The sequence below is a fragment of the Nicotiana tabacum genome, chromosome 6 (genome assembly GCF_000715075.1).
Source record: "Nicotiana tabacum cultivar K326 chromosome 6, ASM71507v2, whole genome shotgun sequence".
Classification (NCBI taxonomy): domain Eukaryota; kingdom Viridiplantae; phylum Streptophyta; class Magnoliopsida; order Solanales; family Solanaceae; genus Nicotiana; species Nicotiana tabacum.
The window spans coordinates 65,640,181-65,661,173 of record NC_134085.1 but is presented as its reverse complement, the minus strand read 5'-3'; the positions used below and the strand labels follow the sequence as shown (position 1 = coordinate 65,661,173).

Genomic DNA, 20,993 nt, shown 5'->3' with positions numbered 1-20,993 from the left:
ATGTATATGATGATGTAATAAGAAAGATACGTTACATTGGTATTCGGTTGAGTAAGGTACCGGGTGCCCATCACGGCCCATCGGTTTGGGTCGTGACAAAAGTAGTATCAGAGCAGTTTTGTCCTAGGGAGTCTACAAGCCGTGTCTAGTAGAGTCTTGTTTATGGGTGTGTCGTGCACCATACTTATAAGCAGGAGGCTACATGGCATTTAGGATTGTCACTCTTTCTTCTTACTCTAGATCATGTGGTAGAGCTCACTTATAAGGATTCAAATTCCAAAATTCTATTTTTATTCGTAATAAGACGATGCCTACGTTCAGAAAGATGATCGATAAGAGATATAGCTGTGGAAGTGTTGAATTACAGGAACTCGACTTTGTATCATGCTTATGATAAGTAAATATAAGGTCTTCAGCAGATCATGTGCGTACTAAAAGGTGTAAGCCTCTTGATAAGGAGCCTTAAGGCAAGAATGCCTATCCCCCTCTTTGGTGAAAGACAATGAGAGATTAAGAAGATAAACACAAGTTTCAACAAGCAAATGAAGCAAGATGAAGAAGGGTATGAGGCGCCCATTTAGTGAAGGTTAACAACGTTTATAATTGAGGTAGAGGTATGTACAATTGGTCACACCTATTTCAGTTATGCCCTTTGGGGGCTAATAGGTATAGTTAAGAGAAGGATGAGATATCAAGATCCGGTTAGGGTTAGAGTAACCCAAATTGGTAAATGGATTACTTTTATTTGTTGGCATTTTCGAAGGGTATTACAAATGTGCCAATAGATCTTCTTGTGAGACACCCAGATGGTGAGAATATTACGATTAGATGTGAATACTAGCATTCAGAAGATAGACACTGAAAGCCTGGATGGGATAAATATTACCTTAAGTGTGGATCTCATCCCTAGTAGAGCGAGGATGTTGAGCAACCCAAAGAGCCATATGATAGAGCAAAGAGAAGCTAAAAGCGAAGGAATGTCGTATTGAAGTTTTCACAAGAAAAGAGATATTCAGAAATATTAGCAGAGTAATGAGAAGAGAGATAAGGAAGCATTATGAATAAGGTGTGATACATAGATGAAAATGGTAGAGTGTTACAGAACCTATAATCAAATGAAGGAAAAGACGAAAGGTGATGGGCCTTAAGACAACGAAAGAGTATAGGACATAAGGTTATATCCTCATTTCCAGAAATAAGTTTGTGACTCCAATGCGACTACCAGAGCGGAGAGTTAATCCCCAGAATAACAGAAATCAGTATGGACTGGTAAACAGGATAAACTAAATATGAATTAGGGACTGAATGATTGGGAAGTACTCAACATCATGGGGAATTTCAGATTTCGTTCCGGCGGTAATAGAAGGGACCACATAAGAGGATTCACGATGAATTCAGAGAATAATAATTCGGGGAGACGCTTTCCTAGAACAAGCAATGTGAGCAAAGTTAAGCTTAAGAGACTGCATGTGTCAGTTACGCTAAGTGTCACCCTCACGAGTAAGGGAATTTGTCATCCTTGGTACAGAAGAATTGCCGCAAGGCGAGTAAGGATCATTGATGTTGAGAAACGACGCCAAAGATGAAGAAGTAAAACATATATAGGTAGATCCTCGTGGCTTCAGCTTTTAGTACACCCCTAAAGGGGGGAATTTTGAGTAATATGGCATTAAGCCAGAATTAAGTGGTTCTAGTGATTATGGAATGGTAAAGGAAGAATGCGATAAATGAAAGAGGAATGAGATGTCATTTATCCAAATCTTACAAATACGCTACGATTCAAGAATATTGTGCAAACACGACATCAAGGAGAGGAAGCAAAGGTTCCTGCCCGAGCTGTTATTAATAAATAAGGAGCCAGTGCGAGACGTAAGTTAAAACAAAGTAAATAACCCAAGAAATATTACGAGGAATATTGATACGAGAATGGTCCAACGAGTAGTTAGTAATTGATTAGGAAGATCTCATTTATGGCTAAACAGGAGGTTACAGACAAGTCATCAAATCGTGTAAGATAAACATAGTAGGACCCAACATGGAGAATTTAGCATCGAAGAATATTATTATAATACTTGAGATATATTCAAACAAGAGTCGGGGTAGTTAAAGGTACCGTATGAGTGTTACGGGGATAAAAGAAAGTGTCACTGGGAAGGCAGTCAAAATATTAGTTCAGAAGCAACCATACAAGCACAAGGGCATGGAAGTAAGCAACTACAGATGATTATAGGCAAGTAAGAACATCAAAAAGGTCCGTAATAAGCTCACAACTTTACGAGAGTCAAGGGTTCTCCCTAAGTACTACAACGGAAGACTAGCTGAGGAGATAAGAAAGAAGGATTCAACCTAAGCAGAATGACCTAAAGAGGAAATGGTCGTGTAACAACAATCTCACAACAACATTGTAAGCATTCCAAAGGAAAGTGGCACCTACCGTGGCTAATGAATGGGAAGTAAAAGTTAAAGGTAATATTTGAGATCATATGAGTTGTATAAAAACTCTGGCAAGTGTGGGCACTAAGATAAGCTAAGTATGGACGCAACAAGGGGGAAGAAAGACTAGGAAAAGTAACAGCTTACGTTGAAAGAAAGCTAAGATGGAACAAAAAAAATATTTGATCAATGATCCAGAGTTAGTACGTTATGGATACACTCAAGATTTTGGAGCATTATCCAGGCATCATATTTGTTGACAATCATACGGCCATAGAAGACTCCGATATAAGATAAAAGAAAGAACTAAGCCCAAGGCATAGAGAAAGGAATGAATTGTTAGAAGATTGTGTCATGGATATTTCATAGCGTCCATGAAGGGCTAAAGTAATAACTAATACCATGAGCCTCAGATTGGAAGATAACTTGAGCCAGCATATAGGCTGATCAGAAGGAAGAAGAAACTAAAGAATTATATCACCTAAGTAAATTAGGAGTCTGATTATTGGACCTAGAAAAATTATAGAACTTTTGGTGGAGAACATGACAGAACCACTCTTAATATCAGATGTTCAAGAGAAATAACACAACAACCATAATCTATAGTGGCTCTACAAGGAAGCCAGTTAGAAGAAGTACAAGCCTCATAAGAAGTTAGTACAAAGCTCCCACGGGATTGTATATGTACCAGAAGTGCAAGTACTATAATAAAGCTTCAAGTTATGGACGTAAGTTACACCTAGGTGGAAGGGAGGTCATGAGAGAGATAGAAGATACGATGCGAGATTTTAAGGTAAGTAAGGTAAAAGTGAACACCGTACGAAATACTCAAGTATAGATGGGTGAGAATGGTTCATATTTCAGGTAAAAGACTATAAGCGCTGAGATTCAGTATTCAAGAATGATAGCAGCATCGTCAGTGGCTTACCTTCCAGCCTATGGTTTCTAAGTACCGAAAGGTCTAATTAAAGAGTAAAAGAAGAGTAGAGACAATGTGATGTCTCAATGTTCCAAAAAAGCATAAGGAAGTCGGTCGCAAGCTAAAGTATGATAGAATGACAAGATTTTAGAAAGACAGGAGTAAGGATAAGAAGAGGGCAAGTGAGAAGGTGACAAAAATGGATAAATCCTCGGACTAAGCCCGTAAAAACAAAGGAGCTGATAGTTCCTCTAAGTTATAGAAAGCTCAATTTAGCCTGAATGAACTCAAACGAGTCTAAGACTAGTAGCATTTAGAAGAGATGGGATGCTGCCCTGGTGGCAGAATGAGGATGTAATTGTGATAGATAAAGGATGGCGTTTCGGCCTTCGATTGAGTAATAATTTTAAAAAAAAGAGAAAAGAGATTCATGAATTGTACGGGATTAAAATACTCATGTAAGAGAATCACCTTGGGATGCTATAGAATACGGTTATTGAAGTACAATATCGTCGCTAAGTGAATCAGAAAAATTACTTCGAATATTCCTTGATATGACGTAAGCCCTAGTGGCAAAGTATTGCATAAGAAGCTTCAAGTTATCAGTGGTATATTATAGATTAATATTGAGGTGAATCAATAATGGATGGACAAAAGTCACAAAGTATGAGATGAGATTAGGCCGTCATTCTAAAGATGAGCAGTAATGAGGAGCATTAAAGGACGTAAATTTATACATATGAAATAAGCAACGAGAGTAAGTTGGGATTTGGTAGCAGACCTCAGCAACGATAAATTAAAGTAAGAATTATGGTAGTAAATTCATACATATGGCTAAACGGACCTATGCGATGAGATAAATATTCGTGAATTCAACAAAGTACCGAGCAAAGAACTTCAGTATACTCATAGATGCCCAAAGGGAAATCTTACCAAGATCTACATATGATGCCTAGAGATTGGGCACACTTACAAAGTCAAAATTGTATAGGCTGCATGATGAAAGGAAACAATAGTTAGGGGATTGGAAGGATTCCAACTACAAGTTATGGGGTGAGAAGGAGGCCTAAGGGGATAATGCATTGGACTTTGAACTTATTCACAGAACAGTCGCCTAGATGGCAACGAAAGTTCTAAAGTATTCGGAAGATATAAGTTATGAAAATGATAAGAGCATTAGTCAACATTCGAGGACGAATGTTCCAAAAGGGAGGAATGATGTTACACCTTGCAGTATTATGTCAATATCACGTTTCGTAGTATTAAGTTACGACGATGTTGCACCCTGAAGTATTGTACGTAAAATTTATCGTAAGGTAATTGACATTAGTCCAAGTAAAAGATTATTTGGATATTATAAGGATTATGCCATTTCACAAGTGGTTAGTAAAGGTGAAATGGGGAGCAAGTCAAAGAAAATGAATTTTCGTCCAAGTTTGGCATGTTGGGATAAAATACGGCTCGAGCTAAAATATTCGGTATTTATGAACTAGTACCATACAAGGTACCACATGACCATAATAGTAAGGTGTATAAGGTATGTGAAAAGTGAGTAATAATTCAAGTAAGTGAAAATAATTCTTAATTATGCGGGTAATTGATTAATTATCGGGTAATGAGATATTACCTAATTAACTAATAAGTTGGATAAAGATTAAAATTTCCCTACCCCACGTGGCAGCACCCTCTTTACCCTTTTGATGACTCTTAAATAAGATCGGAGGTGTCACAATTACAAGATTTGTGTGACAGGAGGCCTTTTCGTTGCTATACTACCTTCTTATTTGTATATGTCCAGAAATAGATAAAGAGTGTTGTGTCAAAAAGGTTTTAGAAGTCAGATTCAATGCTATAACCCTTAATAGTATTGTCCTATTCATCTCCTTTACGTAAATATTTGCCTTTTGCTAAGTTAGCTATTTAGATTATCATAAAATAGATAAGTAGTACTTCTAGCTTGACTAATTGGCTTTAATGAACAACTACTTCACTTGTGGGAATGCTGAGAAAGGACTTGAAATATTTGAGACCATAGGAAAGCAAGGGATAAATATGCATTAACACTACAACAATTATGGTCTAACGCAACACTAGTTTTAGACAACGCCTGAAAAGTGTGCCCAAAAATATATTTGGGCACACTTTTAAGGGGTGGCCTTTGTATGGAGCTTTTGGATACAGAAAATTTGGCTACGCTTGTAAAATGTGCTCTTTAATTTATTAGGCCACACTTATTGAATATTGCTAAATCATAAAATAATTGGCAACATTTACTTGAGTATGTGGCACCCTTTTTAAGCGTGCTCTTATTATAATTTGAAAAGCAACACTTTATAAATATGCTCTAAAAGTCCAACAAAATATTTGGCTAAAATATAATATTCCCTCCAAAAAAATGTAATGTTCCCTCCAACGATATTACTCTAGGTGAAATATTATTTTTTCAATTTCAAAGGGCAAAAGATCTCTCTCCTCCCTAAAATCTCTATGGATACATTAGTTTAGGGTTTTTGGCTTCAATACTACGTACTGACGAATCTCCACCCTACTTTGGGTAGTGTTTTTGTTTTCAAACTATTGTCTCAAAAGAAGAATTCTCGTTTCCCCTTTCTCTTAGGTACTATTTTGCACCTTCTCACCTTCCTCGTTCCGGCTGATTGAAGAAATAAATAAAACTAGAGAAACGGGAATTCTTTCAATCTCAGGTTGGTGCTCTTCTATTTCAATATTTTACCATCTTATGGTCTCTGATTGCTGTAGTTTCATATCTAATTTGATACTTATTCCAGAAAAAAAATGAACTATAAATTAATTATTCCTCTTCTAGTCTCAAAGATTAGTAATTTATTTTAAAATCCTAGCAGATTTGTGAGCCTAATTCTACAAATTGGCTTTGTTATCTTTTGATTGTCCTATTCCTGTTGATTAATCTGACGTACAGTACGTCTTAGGCTGATTTGTTCTTTTACCATGTCAGTCGCGCCTCAGAATACCAGAAGTTTCTGGTACAACATTCATTCTTTTGAATATTTGAGATTTCTTAGTGATATATTGAGGGGAGGGGAAGGGGGGGGGGGGGGAGCGGAGGAAGGTGTAGGGGTTGTAATCATAAGTTTATGAAATCTTTTTGTTCTGGTGTTACATAGTATTGCAAACTCTGTTGCAGATTCATAAACGCTACTCAGCAGTTGAGTTTGTTAGTATAATATGACTGATGTGCTGCACTTCTAGTTTCTATGTTAGTGCCCGATCATTTGTCGACCAATTTAGAAACAACTGGCTTCCTAGTAGATTCAACTTTTGTAATAAAGTAGAATCTGTAAACATCAGGGGAAACCATAGAATTAGAAAAACAATAAGTTTAAGAACAAGCTTACGAAAATATTTTAGACAATAATGACTACCAACATTTAAAGTTTATGGGCTCTCTTTCTTGGTTATGGGATTATTGTTGTAGGTGACACTATTGTTGTTACAAGAAAATTAGTGCCGACAAGGTGGTAATGTCTATTGGGAATATATTGTTCCTGCAACTTCTCAGCAGTCTTATAAATGGCCTGAAACTGGATTCATTTCACAAAATGCATTGATGAGTTCTGTAGTTTTGCGCAGGTACTGACCCTGAAACATCAACTATAAATTAAATGTCATCTAAACAATGTACGATAGAGAAGCTCTTGTTTTGAATAGCACAAAAGTTTTGTAGAGTAGCACATTGCTTGTGCCCTTGATATGCTAACTTCTTTTTTTTTTCCTAAACAGAAGAGAAATTAAAATGTGTTAAGTGCGACACAGGTTAGCAGAGAATTTATATCTTCCTTTATTGTGATAAGTCAGATAATTTATCATCAATAATTAAGTGGTCCCCGAGGTTATATTTGTATATTTTGCCTTTACATTCCAGAATTGTTCATCATTATTGTTCAATCCAGTATTATGGCATGACTTGAGATAACTGTTACTGGAACAGTAAAGCATGGTTCCAATACTGAGAAAGTTCAGTAGCCTTCTAGCTTCAAATATACTAAGCTAAACTAGTGAATATCATAGGTTCTTTCTTACCTCACAACTGCATGAGTGAGCTCTGAAATGCCAATGTTAATTCATCACAGAAGTTTCTTAGCGTGTAACGTGTTCAATAGATTGTTCATTGGACCGGTCATGTCTTCAATAGATTAAACTGGCTCTTTCATTCAATTGATGGTTAGCTTTTAGTTTCAAATTCAGTTTTTCCTTGATTTATTGTTGTTATTATCCTGCAGTGATGCTTATCTCCAAAGTATTAAAACAACCTTAGATTTTCCAAATATGCAGTATTGTTTAACTGATAATAACCAATACATATTGCTGGCATGCATCAAACGTTGCAAATGATTCCTTCAAACATAATAAGAATATGATCCTTTAAGTTTACAACAAGGGATCAATCTGGTAATTCTAATGAGTATTGGTAAATTTGCAGCCAACATATATGAAAAGAACTTTTAGTTGTACCGTTTTGATCAAAGTATCAATTTAACAACCTTGAGTGAACTACACTAATTTGGTATTGGATTGTCAACTAAAGTTTTCACTTTTAGTTGACTTGGTTAGATATAATTCCGCATCAAGAAAATCCGGGATATCAATGTGGACCAAAAATAATGACATCAAGAAAAGAGAAACAAAATGTGATCAAATTATTAGATACTACACAAATAGCATAACAGATTCTTTGATCTGACATTTTGAACCAAAAATGTAAAATCAGTTGTGAAGCTTATTCTTTGCTAATTGTTCTGTCAAAATGTAATGTGGTAAATTGTTCTATCAAAGTTACCTTTTAGTAATTTTAAAATATGACTAGTTCTGGAGTTTCTTCTTTTGAGTTGAAGAAATCAGAAATAGCTAGTTAGATTTTTATATCTTAACTTCTTTTAATTATATAATATTTGTACGAACAAAACACCTTTTAGGTGTCACTATACTTGCCAAAGTGCACATGAAACGTTTTGGTGCGCGGAACTATTATATTATCTTCATGAAAAACTTGGTTTAGAATTTATTACTTTCTGTCTTTGTTTTGTGGATCCTAATTTTACTTTTTTTATCCAAGAAGATAAGTCACGCTCTGAAAGATTTGTGGTTGACTTAAAGTTGTATTTGGCTTAGCTTAAGTGTCATGACTAGGTAAGAAAGTCCTATCATTGTACAACACATGATTTTACAGATTTATTCTTGACATTTAGGATTTAGTTTTACCATATAATTAATGCTTAAATGATTATATATTTGAAGATTTAATAAATTTTATTTTTAGGAATTCAAATGTTCCATCCAAGGAATGGATGGATTTACCAAGGTATAGCAAAGAGTATATCGAGGGTGTTCAATCTTTCTTAGATTTTGCTTACTCTTATGGAGATCCTCAAGGTGAAGAAATTCAATGCCCATGTGCAAAGTGTTGTAATATTCGTTGGACTCGAAGGAATGTAGTATATGATCATCTAATATGTTATGGGTTTGTTCAAGGTTATATAAGATGGATTAATCATGGGGAATGGGAAATTTCGATGAATGCTAATTGTAACATGGATGATAATGTTTACTCGTACGATGATATTGATGGGTTGTTGAATGATCAATTTAGAAATGTTGCACATGCTGGAGGAGTGTATGAAGGCCCAAATGAAGATGCCAATAAATTCTGTAACTTAGTTGACGAGGCAAGCCAAGAACTATATCCTGGTTGTAAAGGATTCTCTAGATTATCTTTTACAATCCGTCTGTATTTGTTGAAGTGTCTACATGGATGGAGCAATGTGTCTTTCACTTCTCTTTTAGAGCTATTAAAAGAGGCGATGCCTGACTTGAACATTCCTATATCCTACAATAAAGCCAAATCTATGGTAAAAGATCTCGGTCTTGATTATGAAAAAATTGATGCATGTCCCAATGATTGCATGCTATTTAGGAATGATCATAAGGATGATGAATATTGTCATGTTTGTGGATCATATTAAATATCCTGAAGTAGATAGCGATCTTGAGGCTTCCAAAAAAGGTTATCGTGTTCCAGCAAAAATTTTGAGATACTTTCCATTAATTCCTAGACTGAAAAGGCTATTTATGTGCTCAAAGACAACAGATACATTGAGGTGGCATGACGAGGAGCGTTCTAAAGATGGAAAGTTAAGGCATCCTGCTGATGGGCAAGCATGGAAAGACTTTGATAGATTGCATTCAGAATTTGCAAAGGATTCTCGCAATTTGAGACTTGGCTTAGCAAGTGATGGGTTCAATCCATTTCGGACCATGAGCATATCTCATAGCACATGGCCAGTTATTTTAATGGTGTATAATTTGCCTCCTTGGATGTGCATGAAGCCAGATACTGAATGCTTTCTTTGCTTATACCTGGACCACGATCACCTGGAAATGACATTGACTTTTATTTACAACCATTAATAGAAGAGTTAAATGTTTTGTAGGAGTCCGGGGTAGAAACATATGATGCTTCAAGAGATCAAACCTTTCAAATGCGAGCAACTCTTTTATGGACAATCAGTGACTTTCCTGCATATGCTATGTTATCCGGTTGGAGTACAAAGGGAAAGTTGGCTTGCCCTTGTTGTAATTATGGCACTAATTCTCGTTATCTTAAACATAGTCGAAAAATGTATTATATGGATCATCGTGTTTTTCTGCCTATGGATCATCCTTGGAGATCTAATAAAAGGTCTTTCAATGGAAAAATAGAATTTAGGCCTGCTCCGCCTTTGTTAAAGGGAACTGATGTGCTTAATAGCTTATAGAATTTTAACAATGTGTTTGGGAAGAAGCGAAAGAGAACAAATGATGGCCCTTGGAAAAAAAGTCAATTTTTTTTGAATTACCTTATTGGCAGCACAATTCGTTACGTCATAACCTTGACGTAATTCATATAGAGAAAAATATAGTAGATAATGTAATTGGAACTCTTTTGGACATTCCTGGCAAGACAAGGATCATGCAAATGCTCGTTATGATCTGAAAAAAATGGGCATTAGGAAGAACCTTCAACCAAAGGATACAAAGGATGGCAAGAGAATAAAGTTTGCAAAAGCATGTTTCTCAATGACTAGTGGTGAGAAATCCGTTTTCTGTGGTGTTTTAAAGACCGCAAAGCTACCTGATGGTAGTGCTTCCAACATATCTAGGTGTGTGCAGCTAGATGAAAGAAAATTATCCGGTTATAAAACCCATGATGCCCACTTCATGTTACATTACTTGTTGCCAATACCAGTTAAAAGCATACTTCCTGATCATGTTGCTATCCCTTTGATTCGTCTAAGTTCTTTCTTTCGCCGTTTATGTCAAAAAGTTATCACAATGGAAAAGCTAGATTGCTTGGAAGTAGAGATTAGAGAAACAACGAATCAATTGGAAAGAATTTTTCCTCCAACTTTTTTTGATATAATGATTCATTTGCCTATTCATTTGGCAAATGAGGTAAGGTTGGGAGGTCTAGTTCAAAATCAATGGATGTATCCTCCTGAAAGGTATATGTGTACATTAAAATCATATGTTCGCAATAGAAATTATCCAGAATGATCTATTGCTGAGGCATATTTGGTTGAAGAGTGTTTGACTTTATGCTCTAGATACTTACATGGAGGTGTAAAAACTCGATTTAATCGAAGACCCCGAAACAATGATGAATATGATTCAATTAATGCACAAGCTTCTAGTTTGTTCCCTAATACAGGTTATCCTTTAGGAGCGAAAAAGAGTGATCCAATTGTTTTAGATGACATGTCACTAAATCAGGCACATATATACTTATTGAACAATTGTGATGAAGTTCAAGAATATATAAGGTAATTTAATCACTTATAGCATTTATTTATGTAGATTGTTATTAAATTACTTTATTGATCATTTTACTAACAAATAAAAATACTTGTTGTGTAGAGAATATGAGGTTGAGGTTAGTAATCAGAGACGAGGATCTAAATGGAGCAAGGCCAAGAAGCATAGTCAAAACTTCTCTCAATGGTTTGAAACTCGTTCTTTGAAAGAGGATGTGCCCGATCTTATAAAGCAATTATCCTTCGGACCAAATTCAATTGCTAAAAGATATTCTGGGTATCTCATTAATGGATATAGATTCTATACAAGGCAACGTGATGCAAGACGTAAAACACAAAATAGTGGTGTTACATTAGTCGCCCAAACTACAAGTTTTGCAAGCTCAAAAGATAAAAATCCGGTTGACGCAAATTTGACTTATTATGGTAGAATAGTTGATATAGTTGAGTTAGACTATTATGGCCATTTTATGATTGTCTTATTTAAGTGCGACTAGTATGAGGTTGAAGAAGATATTTATGACCTTACTTATGTCTACTTCAATAAGAAATATTATCAGAATGAGCCTTTTGTCCTAGCATCTCAAGTACACCAATGCTTCTATGTGCAAGATCCATATGATCAAGATAAATATTATGTCATGAAGACTGTCCCGAGAGATTTGTTTAGCATAAGTGATGAACTTGAATCTAATGCCCCACAGTGTTATGAAAATGAGCCATCTGAATATTTGGCTGGCCCATCTATACCGGAGGATAATGGTGAAGTTGCCTTAGTAAGGAGTGATGTTCCAGCAACCATTCTTGATGTACCTCCAGAAGGATTTCTAGCACACCAACTTGAAATTGAATCGGATGAAGAGTTTGATTTTGAAGACACATCATGAGTTTTTTTTCTAATTCAAATAGAAAATAGCTTAGCCATTTTTTGATTAATAGCTAGAGACACATTAAAGACTATTGCTTTAGATTTAAATTGATGTTGTCTATTTCGTCAAGTTCAATATTGAATATTTTCTTGCTGATCGATTTCTTTGATGTGCACATATATTTTCTACTCATGTATTTTCAATGTATCCCTTTTGGTATCACTAGAAATTATATGATTGGTTATTCAATGTGTCCTTCTGAGGACACAGTGTTATGAAAATGAGCCATCTGAATATTTGGCTGGCCCATCTATACCGGAGGATAATGGTGAAGTTACCTTAGTAAGGAGTGATGTTCCAGCAACTATTCTTGATGTACCTCCAGAAGGATTTCTAGCACAACAACTTGAAATTGAATCGGATGAAGAGTTTGATTTTGAAGACACATCATGAGTTTTTTTTCTAATTCAAATAGAAAATAGCTTAGCCATTTTTTGATTAATAGCTAGAGACACATTAAAGACTGTTGCTTTAGATTTAAATTGATGTTGTCTATTTCGTCAAGTTCAATATTGAATATTTTCTTGCTGATCGATTTCTTTGATGTGCACATATATTTTCTACTCATGTATTTTCAATGTGTCCCTTTTGGTATCACTAGAAATTACATGATTGGTTATTCAATGTGTCCTTCTGAGGAACCATATTGTTAATATGTGGATCGAGAATTTCCTCTAGTTTTGAATAGAGAAGTGAATGTGAGTAAGTAGAAATTATGCTTCGGAATTTGTATTGTCCTATTACCTGGAGTATTGGAGCATGTTTTAACGTATATACATATTTATTTTTTATTATTATCAGGTGGTGCACATAGAAGATATTGGACTAACCAATTTTAAGGAACCAAGAGATATTGAACAGGTATCATTGTTCCATTTTATGTTGATGTTTGAGATAACAACAGGCTTAGTGATTTGAACCTTTGTCAAAAGGATGTTTAATAAGGTCAAATAGATACTTTCTGTTGGATGTCTGTTGGTAGAAGAGGATAAAGAGGATTCTATGATCTGGAAAGCGAACAATGAATTGAAGTTCTCTGTTAAAAGCTGCTATAACCTTCTTCTGAACAATCTGAACATCTCTAGAGTCAGGAACCTTTGTATGCAAAATCTGTTTTTTTGGTGTAAAAGGAGTATTCTAGAGAGTATTGATCAGTATATGGAATTTTTAGACTCACTTGGAAATATGTAACCAGAGATTGCTGTAGGGTCTGTCTTGTTTTGTTGTAATTTGAGTACCTTCTTGGTACCTTTATTAATAAATTTTATCTTATCAAAAAAAGAAAAGAAAATATGCTACACATTTTTTTTAAAGAGAGGAATGATGGCATTTCATTTAGAAGGACAATATGGAGTTTTGAGTGTGATTTCTATACTGTGCAAGTAATTGAAATTTAGTATTGTAGTACTAGCTATCTTTAGAGTTAATTGTATTCAAGATATGTCCATGTTAATTTTGTTTAGCTACTTGCTTCGTTAGTGGAGAAGAAACTTCATTCCATTTGGGGTAAAGGTGATGTTGAGCAGCTATATTATCTCTGTTAATGTGATACATTTTGCTTCTCCTGTATGAGCAACTATTATCTCTGCTAATATAATAAATACATCTTGCTTCTGCTTAATTTCGTTTAGCTACTTACTTGATTAGTAGAGAAGGAACTTCGTTCTTTTGGAGTAAAGTCGATGTTTGAGTAGCTATATATTTTCTGCTAATGTGATATGTTTCACTCTCCTATTTGAGCAGCTATTATCTCTGCTAATGTGATACATTTTGTTTCTGTTAAATTTTTTTAGCTACTTGCTTGATTAGTGGAGAAGGAACTTTATTCTTTTTAGGGTAAAGTTGATATTTCAGCAGCTATATAATCTCTGCTAATTTAATACATCTTGCTTCTGCTTAATTTTGTTTATCTACTTACTTGATTAGTGGAGAATAAACTTCGTTCTTTTTGGGGTAACTATTCCTTTCACACTGCTGGCAAATTCAACCATTTCCCAGCTTGAATCTCGTTCAATCCATAAACACGTGCAATTCCATCGACCTTCTAATAGACTTGTTGATGTTTGAGCAGCTACATTTTTTTTGCTAATGCGATACATTTCACTCTCCTATTTGAAAATCTATTATCTCTGCTAATGTGAGCAGCTATATTTTCTGATACATTTTGCTCTCCTATTTGAGCAGCTATTATCTCTGCTAATGTGATATATTTTTTGCTTCTGCTTTATTTTGTTTAACTGCTTGCTTGATTAGTGGAGAAGAAACTTCGTTCTTTTTGTGGGTAAAGTTGATGTTTGAGCATAATGTGATACATTTCGTTCTCCTATTTGAGCAGCTGTTATCTCTGCTAATGTGATTTTGTTTAGCTACTTTTTGATTAGTGGAAAAGGAACGCCATTCTTTTTGGGTTACAGTTGATGTTTGAGCCGCTATTTTCTCTGCTAAATTGGACTGTTGTTTTTCTGCACTGTTTCTCCATAGTTTCAGCTACATTTTTTGCATCTTTGAGCAGTATTTTGCGTGCAAATTCGGCACTGTTTCAGTTGCTTAGGTGAAATAGTTCTGCTGCTGAAAGTTTGAGAAGGATTTTTGTTAAGTTGTGAGTCTCTTTTGGGCTGAAATTCATCTAGATTTTTGCTGCAGTCTTGGGTTGAATTTGGAGGGTGTTGACTAAGGAATTGACTAGTGTTTGAGCTTAATTTCTGCTGGTTCAACTGCAATTTACTGGACTGTTCAGCTGCAATTTCCAGCTTCAGTCCTTCAGTTTCATTCTAGTGAAAACTGCTCAAACACTTTCAGTGAGGGTCCTCCATCTTTGAGCCATATTTGCTATGGTCATAGACTTAATTTATTACATATACCTGAAAAGCAGTGAATTTGAATGGAGATGCATTTTGGAAAACTCCATCTTTGAGCCATCTCTCAGGATTGAACAAATTTGAATGGAGATGCATTGTTGCAGTTGTATATATATTCTTAAATATGTCTAATTTCTAGAATATTTACTTTCTCACATACTGTATTTTTGGTATGTAGGATGAATCAAGCAGCAGCTCTTAAGAGAAAAGTTCCGAATCCAAACAAAGCTCAAAGTCCAATAAAGAATATAGGTTTCGATTTCCAATACCGATCAAGTGCTGAACTAGCCAAAAAATTTCAGATTAAGAGAGAAAAGCTTGCAAGTGATCGCAACGATAAAGCTGCTAAAGAGCATGCATTACTTGGAGTTAAAAGGAAGAATTGTATGCCTGCAACATTAGAAGGACAAAGTAGACAGAGGTTAACTCAATCCGATATGTCAGTTCAAAAGTTAGGAAGGAATAGATTACCGGTGTACGAATCAATCCAATCATCTTCAAGGGAAGATCTGAACACTTCACATAATATTGCAAGTAAAGGACAAATTAAACAAAGGTCAATTCAATCGGAGGAGCCCACTCAAAAGCAAGGAATGAGTAAATTACCTGTGCCCACATCCATGATCCAATCATCTGCAAAGGTAGATCCTAACACTTTACATATGCTCAGAAGAATACAAGGTGAAGGAGAGAAACAACTTGATATTCAGGAGGTACAAAATTGCAAAACGGTAAAGACAAACTTAGTCCTACCGTCGACGAGTGTTAATCAATTTCTAAAAAAATATGGGATACAAGTTGGTGGTGAAAAACATCCTGATAATCACCCAGAAAATGAAGTCAGATTTATGTCCTCTCCTATTATTGATGAGCGTGAAATAGAATTGGATAATTTTGCTGCACAAGATGAAGTTGGTGATGATGAATTTATTGGAGATGAGGACATGAACATCGATGGTGCTGCCGGTGGTATGTCTTAAACCTTATAATTATTCTACATATTTTGATTTTTTTCTTCTTATGTCTTGCTTGTTATATCAATCTAGGGACATTAGAGAAGAAAAGAGTTCGAGGGCAAACAACATGTAAGAATATTCATGCAAGAAGTTTTGAAGAAAGAGAGGAGGTGACATATGATAAAGGACAAGCAGTTGGACCAACTGACAAGAGAGTGTCTGATTTGACCAACTTTTTAGAAACAATTGCAAGGAATCCAAGATTTATCCCCTTGTTGCATACTAGTTGGCATGCTGTGTCAAAGGATATTAAGCAACGAATGTGGGAATATGTCAATGTAAGAATAATTAGTTTTTCAATTATATATTTTTTGTATTTTTCTTGCTAAGAATATATATATATATATATATATATGTTTGTGTGTTGTTTTGCAGTCCAAGTTCTTAATTCCAGCCAAAGGAGAGAAGTGGGTAATGACTGGTCTTCGTGATGCTTGGAAGCGACACAAGAGAAATATTAAGAAGAAATATTTTGATAAAATTCTACTATTGACGAAATGCTACAAAATCGTCCCAATGAGATACCCGAAGTTCAATTCCGTCAATTGATTGAGTATTGGGATGACGAAGATGTCCAAGTAAGATTAAACCGTGCATTTCTACATTTTCTACCTATTGTTGCGGTATATATTGTTTCCTTTTTGATTTATTAATTAATATGCTTCTTTTGTTGTTAGGCTATGTGCTAATTAAATTCTGAAAATAGGAAAAAACAAAAGTGGAGGCATCGAATGGGACCTATTAATTTTGCAAGAGTGCGTGTGACACTGGTAATATTTAGTCGACACTTTGTAATCTGACTTTCATTTCTTTTTGTACTTTATCGGAACACAGTGATGTTTTTTATATCTTCTTTGATGTAATTTGTAGCGCGCAACAAAAGAGAACAACGAGGAACCCTCAAAGTCTGAAATGTTTATTACAACTCGTACAAAGAAAGGGAAGGAAGTTCATACGAATACTCAAGTTGCAATAGTAAGTCATGCTGCAAGTTAAGTCTTGTTATTGTATTTTCTCTCTTTAACTGAATGTGTTTCTTTAATATGGTTTTATTTGTACAAGATGTTAGATATTTGTCAACCCTTCTCAAATAATATGATTATACCTGCACAAGATTTTTAATATGATGTTGCCTGCACAGAATTCTCCATTCTGTATCTGTGAGTCATAAATGTGGAAAGAAAATAAATATTCAGAAGTAGATGATATTATTTGTTTCAGAAGTAGCCACTTGGAGCAGATACTTGTTGATTTGTAGTAGATTTCAAAAGCGCGTCAAAGGAATTCGAGCAGAATTCTTTTGAGACAGTAATTCGATCACCTGTAACACTTACTGTTTACTGCTGTTTTGCCGACTTGGAGATGTATTTTGTCTAGTAGAAGCTCGAACCACCATTGTCCAGTATTCCCCAGTTGATTTCCTTGCTATTCCATCATCCTTAGATTTAACATCCTTTGATCCAGTAACATATCCAGCAGTTTCCCCGTTACTGCTGAAATTTTCAGCTTGCAAAGCAATCTCACGATCCTCCTTGTCACTTTTAGGTTCAGCAGCTGCTTGTGAATCTTCCTTTTGCACAACCTGCTCGCTTCCGTCCTTCAAAAGAGCTATTTGTGCACCAGTAGTAGATTGATTAGCAATTAGCTGAGTAACATCCTATTGATTTATCAGTTGTTTTACCCAATGTAACAATAGGTCGATCACCATCTGTTGCACCAGCTTTTGCCTTCTCATGTGCAAACTGTTGTACATTAGTTTGCCCCTGTCCTTTTTGTCCAGCACTTGGACCTGTAGCAACACCAGCCTGCTCGTTAACCTCCACTTGTCGCTGCACCTCGACTTTAGATTTCTAAAGATTTTGCACATCCTCCGACTTCTTTTGATTATTCCTCATAAGCACAACATTGTCCATAGCGACTAGACATGAGTTACTCTGCCCAGCAACAGCTACATCCTATGAAAATCTAGCAAAAGCTGTTTCAATAGGAACTATAGCAGTATTAGCGACAGTTGCTACATGTGATGTCTTAAACGGATTTTCAGCATACTCATGATCCCCCTGATGTGATTTTGAAGCCTGTGTAGCAGCTGCAGGATTAATCTGCTCTCCAACCCTTCCATCACCTTCTTTCAAAGCCCTCTTCTCCTTCAAAAATAGACGCAAATCACCACTGTATTTTTTCCCAACAGCCTGTTCATGACAGCGCTATATATGTTGATGTTGAATTGATGTTTTTAATCATCTCTCCCATAACTTGAAGCTGGAGAGAGGGATGTGCATCTTAGAAATTCCTCTTTCTTTTGTGATGCATCAGGATGAAGAATTTTGAAGGCAACAGGGGTATGATCAAGGTTGCCTTTGTAAACTTTCCCATAGCCCCCTTCGCCAATCATCTTTGAGTCAGAAAAAAAATCAGTAGCCACCTCAATCTCTTCTTTGCTTTAGCTGCTGTTTTCCTTAGGCTTTCTTCTCTTTTCTGGGCTGCATTCACTCTTCTTGCTTCTTCAAGGCATTCAGAAGAAGTAGCTGGACCTGAAAGATAGCTAGAGGGTTACGTTCAGATATGGTTGGTAACCGTGGAAGTGTTTAGATGGTTCAAAAAAAATCTTGATTATAAATGTAGGATACAACTATTTTTTTTCTTTGTTGACTTTTATGGAACTTTTCATTTGGTGAAAGATTTTTCCAGCTATGGGGCTAATATTTCTCTTCTGGATACTTGTTATCCCATCAGTTGCTTTATTCTTTATTTTTGGAGGCTTGAGGGGGTAAGAAATTCCCTTGTCCTTGTGATTATAAAATAATTTTTAGAGCCTATAAAGGAAGTTTTTGCAAATATGCTGTGGTGAATTCAGTTATGGTTGTCCCAAGGTGTAAATTTATCCACCGGTTTGTAGAGGAAAACATGATAATATGCAGAAGTTTGGCAACAAAATAATGTCGGTACTTGGGAAAAAAATCAGTTCTGTTTATTGGAAACTTCATATTAAAATGGTTATGATCATTGTCACTGAAAAATCTATTGACATTCTTGGCTAAATTTTGAGGTATGTTAAACTTTTATTTAATCTTACTTGACTTGTTAAAACTTATTTTAGTGTTCGATCTATCTTGACTTGTAAGTGATGTGTAATAATATTTTTTTGACAGTCTGAACTTCAGAATCGCCAAAGTTCTGGAGAAACAGCGGATGATGCATTTAGGGCTGTATTTGGAAAGGAGCAGCCTGGTCGGGTTAGATGCTATGGTAGATCGGTGACGACAAGCTCCCTGAAAAAAGATGAAATCACCAAGCTTAAACAAAAGCATGCCAATGAAATAAGTTCTCTGAAGGAAGAAATGAAGGAAATGATGAGGGAAGAAATGCGATGTTTTTTTAGTCAATTGGTGAAAAATAACCCTGGACTAGATTTTCATGATATACAAGGGTGTGTTGGATCTAATATTCCTTCACCGGTTGATGCAAGTAGTGCACGAGCTATGAGAGGCAAAAATCTACAACATTCTTCTGGCTCAACTCATGCCCCGAGTATTGAAAAGGTATTTATATTTTACAATTCCATTAAAACTACCTCAATCTTAAGTAACTTACACAATCATACTTTCTATAAATGTGTGATAGGAAGCTGAATTATTGTCATGACTAAGATTCTAGGGGTCATAATATTTGAAAGTAGACTATAGAAAAAATATTTGCAGAGTTGGTTATTGTTATCTCAATAGGTATTTTATTTCTTTGAGGAGATCATTTTGGAACAGTGTTATCTATAAATATTTTAAGTTCATGTATAATGATTTCTTAATAAGCACACAAGGTTTAATGCAATGATTTGAGGCACAAAAAGAAAATATCAAGATTGTTAAGCATGTAAAATTGACTTGTAACAGGCACTGAACAATAGGCTATAAAATAAGACATTGTAAACTTAGTTACCATCACCAAATTTAAACTGAAAAATGTGCTCTAAAGAGGAAAAGAAAACACTATAGAATAAAAATGGTGAAACTGTAGTATCAGAGATTATGTTTAAGTAGAGGCTTTGAGCTTCTTAGCGATAGGAAGTAGTCAAAGATTTGTGTTTGACAAGAGTATTCCAATCCTTGTGAAGGGTCTGTCAATTGTCCTTCTAATTTTTATATATTTCGTGAGAAGCGATCGTAGAAAAGCTTTAAACATTAAATTTGGAGCAGTGACATCCTTCCCAAATAGGGAAATGTGGAAAATTAATGGATAAGTGATTTTGAGATCTTGTACTAGTTCTAGTAACATGTGCCATGAAAATCAATCTTTGTAATATATCTACTCACTCTTACTCTATGCAGATAACTAGTCAGAGATAACTACTCACTTAGTTCTTAGTAAGATAAGATATAACCAGTGCATACTATATATGTTTCTTCCTAATTTTTAATTTCATTTTGAATGTGTAGGAAAATACGGATGATGCAATTGGAAATGGTGGCCACAAATCAATTTGAATCATTAAAGTGAATGGTGAAGGCCTTTTGAACAAGATGTTTATTTTTGTTGACACTATAAATATAAGTACATTTGGTTTTGTAGAGGTCTTTGCTAGTGAACTTTATTACTATAGATAGTACACAAAGTGTGTTTCTTTTGTTGAAATTTATTTCAAGTATATGCATTTGAATTATTTTTATTCTATTACTTATCATTTAAATTAATGCTTCATATATATATATATGTGTGTGTGTTTGTGTGTGTGTGTGTGAGAGAGAGAGAGAGAACTTGATGCAAACAAATATAGTTTTTTAACCACAAAATTGTGGCTAATATAAGTATTTAAAAAATAACTTTGTAGTGTAGACAAAATCGCCACACTTAGAAAGTGTGGCCATAGGGATTGTCAATCTGGCATTGGTAATGATACATGTTGCTCTAGAAGCCACACTTTGTAAGCGTAGCCTATAACGTGACAAAGACCACGCTTTATAAGTGTAGCCTTATGTCATAAAAGCGTGGCTATATGAGAAAATATAAGTGTG

At 35.2% G+C, this 20,993-nt stretch overlaps 1 protein-coding gene across 7 annotated transcripts; it reads left to right on the top strand.

Moving 5' to 3' along the window:
- Positions 1-5,757: 5,757 nt before the first annotated feature.
- LOC107787908 (uncharacterized) lies at positions 5,758-20,650 on the top strand. Of its 7 annotated transcripts, none has more exons than XM_075254817.1 (13): positions 5,758-6,057; positions 6,810-6,964; positions 8,451-8,521; positions 8,652-11,190; positions 11,285-11,368; positions 12,912-12,971; positions 15,147-15,937; positions 16,015-16,262; positions 16,360-16,562; positions 16,662-16,754; positions 16,855-16,959; positions 19,137-19,526; positions 20,418-20,650. In XM_075254817.1, exons 7-9 carry the CDS (start codon positions 15,148-15,150, stop codon positions 16,531-16,533), a joined length of 1,212 nt encoding a protein of 403 aa, XP_075110918.1. In that variant the 5' UTR covers positions 5,758-6,057; positions 6,810-6,964; positions 8,451-8,521; positions 8,652-11,190; positions 11,285-11,368; positions 12,912-12,971; position 15,147; the 3' UTR covers positions 16,534-16,562; positions 16,662-16,754; positions 16,855-16,959; positions 19,137-19,526; positions 20,418-20,650. The 7 variants fall into 7 exon arrangements, with proteins under 7 accessions (XP_075110918.1, XP_075110919.1, XP_075110920.1 ...); XM_075254818.1 differs by having other exon boundaries at positions 8,448-8,521; XM_075254819.1 differs by lacking the exons at positions 6,810-6,964; positions 8,451-8,521; positions 8,652-11,190.
- The last annotated feature ends 343 nt before the right edge of the window (positions 20,651-20,993 follow it).